General features: G+C 36.4%; 1 protein-coding gene across 1 annotated transcript; it reads right to left on the bottom strand.

Annotated features, from left to right (window-relative positions):
• Positions 1-413: 413 nt before the first annotated feature.
• Positions 414-2,766, bottom strand: LOC116106614. Its single transcript, XM_031392978.1, has 6 exons — positions 2,377-2,766; positions 2,008-2,203; positions 1,784-1,869; positions 1,660-1,690; positions 1,466-1,542; positions 414-584 (listed from the first exon to the last, which is right to left on the bottom strand). The coding sequence occupies exons 1-6, from the start codon at positions 2,764-2,766 to the stop codon at positions 414-416; spliced, it is 951 nt and encodes a 316-aa protein (XP_031248838.1).
• Between the last annotated feature and the right edge of the window lie 1,709 nt (positions 2,767-4,475).

The following is a 4,475-nucleotide window of genomic DNA, read 5'->3' as shown; positions in this document are numbered from 1 at the left end:
ATATCAGCCTACTGAGTATATCCCTTAACAACCAACCGAGTCTTATACCTTTCCAAAGAACCATCAGCTTTGTATTTGAGTTTGTATACCCACTTGAAACCTATAGGAACTTTTCCAAGAGGGAGAGGGACAACAGACCAGGTATTATTAAGCTCCAAGGCCTTAATTTCTTGCTGCATAGCAACCTCCCAATTTGGATCCCCGGCAGCATGAGAAAAACTAGTAGGTTCTACTAATGATTGTTAGGACAAATAGGCTTTGTAAGTAGGTGAAATATGTGTATAAGTAACAAAGTTGGAAATGGGATAAGGAAAATGGGAAATATGGTTGGCTAAAGGATTGGAAAGAGAAGGGCAAATAAAGTCTGAGGTCCAAATAGGAGGTTTGGAAACTCTGATGGATCTCCTAACAAGCTAAGGTAAAGAGTTTATATCAGAAACAGGAGAAGTGGGGGAAGGTATAGCAGGTTGAGCAACAAAAGAAGGAGAAAGTTTTGTGATCTGGGCAGCATCAGTATGGGAAGGAATTACAGGAGATGAAACTGACTCCAAGTCAAGGAAAGAAGTGTCAACTGGAAAAGGAAGCTGTAATGTTTGAGACCAAGTAAAGAGGAATATAGATTCATAGAAAAGAACATCCCGAGAGACAGTAACAGTATGTGAAGATAGATTGTAAAGCAAATAACCTTTTTGGTTTAGAGAATAACCCAAGAAAACACAAGGAACATACCTTGGAGACAGTTTATCCTTAGAAGTGAGGACAGTAGCATAAGCCAGACAACCAAATACTTTTAGATGATCCAAAATAGGAAGTTTTCCAAAAAAAAATTGCAAATGGTGATAAACCGCGAAGGACAGATGTAGGAAAACGATTGATAAGGTACACTGCTATTTGTACACAATATCCTCATAGATGAGTTGGAACATTTGACTGGAATTTTAAGGCCTTAGCTACTTGCAGGATATGCCTATATTTCCTCTCAACAACTCCATTTTGTTGTGGGGAATAGGCACAAGAACTTTGGTGTATAATGCCTTTACTAGTGAATAAAGCATGACAATCCTTGTTAAAAAAACTCAAGGCCATTATCAGTCCTAACACATTGAGGGGTTAAATGGTATTGAGTTTGTACCATTTGAAGGAAATGTTGGATGGTGGCAAAAGAATCAGATTTGAATTGCATTAAGAAAAGCCAAGTAACTTTAGAGTAATCATCTACAACAATGAGGAAATACCTAGAATTACCATGAGTTGGGGTCCTATATGGACCCCAAACATCCATATGCAATAGATCAAAACCAGCACTGGATTAGGAATTGCTATGAAGAAAAGAAGTCATGGTTTGTTTAGCTAAAGGGCAAATAACACAAGGTGGAGGATTAGACACATTAAGCTTATGGTGCATAATTTGCAAAACTAAATAAGGAGCATGTCCTAAACGTTGATGCCACAACTCAAGACTAACAGATAAATTTGCAGTCATAAACGAAGTAGGAGAAATCAAAGTTTCATTCAACTGAAGATCAAAAGGTAAATTATTGTCTGAAGGTAAAACAGTAGATGCATTACAAACATTTTTATTTAACAGATCTATATTTGATAATAGGGATAAACTTTTCGTGTTTGGATAAAAAAAATATAGGCCATGGCTATGTCTACCAATCCCCTTCAACTTGCCATTGCAAAGATCCTGAATAAGAGAAAAATCAGGATATAAAGAATAAAGCAATTGTTAGAAGCTGAATTTAGAAACATAAATCAGGTTGTGTTTAAAGTCTGGTACATGAAGAACTTTAGAAAGGTGAATTCCATTATCAAGATCAATAGAGCCAACATGCTTAATATGGGTTCTAGTGCCATTTGGTAAACCTACAAGGGATTTGGATTAAGGTTCTATGGGAATAGGGGAATTTAAAAGTGCATAATTCAAGGTCATGTGATATGTAGCTCTTGTATCTATGATCCATCCATTATCATCCAAACAAGATAAAAACCCAGTAGATATACTTGCAAGATTATCAGCTGGAGAAGCAATGTTTTCTTTGCCCAACAACTGAAGGATCTGATTATATTGCTCCGAAGTCAAGACTGGTCCAACCGTCATATTAACATTGTTAACATCTGAAACTTCCGAAGTTGAATTCTGAGTCTGCACTTGATTAGTTGAAAGCTTCGATTTTGAGTTTGTTTTGCCTCTTGTAAACTGGAAATCCATAGGGTAACCAATCAGTTTATACAAGAGTCTTTCTTATGCCTAGGCAAGTGACAATAGTCACATTCGACATATGGCTTCTTGCTTTTGTACCTCTGTCCCTGATTCTGATTCTGATTCTAACTTTTATTATTGTTATGCTGAGCATAAACGATTGTGGTCACCTCTGAGTTAACATTCATTCCAATCAAAACCCTTTGGCTTTCATCCTGATTCACTACCAAATATGCTTGTTTTACGGTCGGCAAAGGATTCATTAGCAAAATCAGACTCTGTACCATCGAATATGACTCATTTAATCCCATCAAGAATTGCAGTAATTTTTGTTGATTGAGATGATCAAGATATGCTTTTGCAGAGATGCTATCAGGAGCAGGTAAGCTGACCAAGGAATCTAGCTCATCCCAAAGTGATTTGAGCTTATTGTAGTAGATCACCACTGTGTTTGTTCCTTGTGTTAGATTCACAATTTTGCAATGAATGCCAAAAACTCTGGTGCCGTTAACCTTAATCTTGCCATACTTGGGAAACAGTTGTCGAATAAACAATGTCATTGAAGATTTCTTTAGAAACCAAATTGAAGATCTAGGCAAGGACTAAAGAATTGCATCTCTCCCACTGTGAAACCAAGCGTGAGTGCACTGAAGACTTTGTATAGGTTCCATCAACAAAGCCTAGCTTATTCTTTGCGCATAAAGAAACTATCATTGCTCTACTCTACATTCCATAGTTTTCAGTGCCTATGAGCTGCTCAAATACAAGTACATACTTTGGCGTGTCCGAAGAATGAAACATAGAGAGGCGAGTTCGAGTCAACTACAGGAACGATTGATTCTTCATTTGGTGTTGTCATAACGATTGATTAGTAACTTCAAGAATCTTGAGTTGAAAGACGCAGAAATTCAAGCTTTAAAGAGCCAAAAATTGCAGAAATTCGATCTTTGATAAGCTTCACTACAATGAAATGGAGTAGATTTTGAGCTCCTTTGAGCATTACTAGAACAAAATTAAGTATTTGATTGATCTGATTTCAGATCGAAATGCAAAAGATTTGTGCTCTGATACCATGTTGGAGAAATTGAGAGCAATGAAGAAGAAAGAAATTGGGATTTTCTTATTACGCTTGATTGCTTATACACTACAGTCATTAACCATAAAACTTGCTTTAGTTAACAAATAACTATAGTTACAATAAAGTCAACTAATCAACTAACTTCTCAACTAACCAAACTACTTATCTGCACAAACTAGCCACAATTAACTGTACAACTTATACACAAACTAGCCACAATTAACTGTACAACCTATACAATTAACATTTACATCCTCAATCTCTAGGTGGTTGTTCATTTCATCTGTCTGATTAGCCATTGATTTTGAGTGAGAAATCACCAACAAACTTATCTGACCCTTATTTTAACGCCAAGTTGTTGATACTAAAAACTTGTAGGCTTGGGCCTATGGTCTTTTCACATCCAGAACTCTAATCCTAGGAGCCTTCTCACCAACGTCGCAAGCTAGATCTCTCATTGTGAACACAAACACAGGTCAAGGGGGGCTAGTGTGGTGCCACTGGCAATAACCCTCCGATGCTCAAGTTAGACATATCGTATTTAGGGCCATGCGACCGACCAAGTCACAAGAGGAAAAAACCATAATTCTGATCTACATACACAGGCTTATTGGGCTTATTAAAGGCTAATGGTAAGTATTCAATATGCTTTGTACTAGGATAGACTTTATAAAAGTGTTTGTTGGTGTTTTTAAGAGAATTGAGTAATGAAAAAACATGGAAGTAAACGCTAATAATATATTTCTTGGATTCACACAAAAGAGAATGTTTGTTTGCAATAAGAACTCATTAATGTATGTAATGAACTCTCTTACTTGCTAACTATCTCATTTTGTGTTTTGTTTCTCTATTTGCTCCTTTGTTCTCCTTTTTCTAAAATTCACCAAAAGCCATGCAGCACTAATGTAGGTATACTTGTTGCATGCCTTGTGACATTGTCAAGGTGGCACTCATGCAACACCTTAGTTTGTCAACCTCATTTTAATTACTTAACTTTTTACAAGCAATAAATGCATTTTTTTTTAAAGCTTTACAATGTTTGAGTGTATCCCTATCCTTAATATTAGGGCTATTCAAAATTATCTGAAACCCGAACGAACAGGGTACCGGAATCAAAAAAATTGGGTACCCGTAAATTCGATTCTGGTTCAGGTATTAATATTTGAGGTAATCGAATATTCAATTCGGTAT

This window comes from Pistacia vera, unplaced genomic scaffold (assembly GCF_008641045.1).
Source record: "Pistacia vera cultivar Batoury unplaced genomic scaffold, PisVer_v2 Contig117, whole genome shotgun sequence".
NCBI classification, from domain to species: Eukaryota; Viridiplantae; Streptophyta; class Magnoliopsida; order Sapindales; family Anacardiaceae; genus Pistacia; species Pistacia vera.
The sequence above is the reverse complement of the archived record's forward strand: the minus strand, read 5'-3'. Positions and strand labels throughout refer to the sequence as shown.

Coding starts and splice junctions, on each gene's coding strand:
- LOC116106614 (XM_031392978.1), bottom strand. CDS start 2,766: ATGACATTGTTTATTCGACAACTGTTTCCCAAGTATGGCAAGATTAAG. Junction 2,204..2,376: donor GAATGAATGTTAACTCAGAG/GTGACCACAATC, acceptor ATGGATTTCCAG/TTTACAAGAGGCAAAACAAA. Junction 1,691..1,783: donor ACCTTTCTAAAGTTCTTCAT/GTACCAGACTTT, acceptor TCTCTTATTCAG/GATCTTTGCAATGGCAAGTT.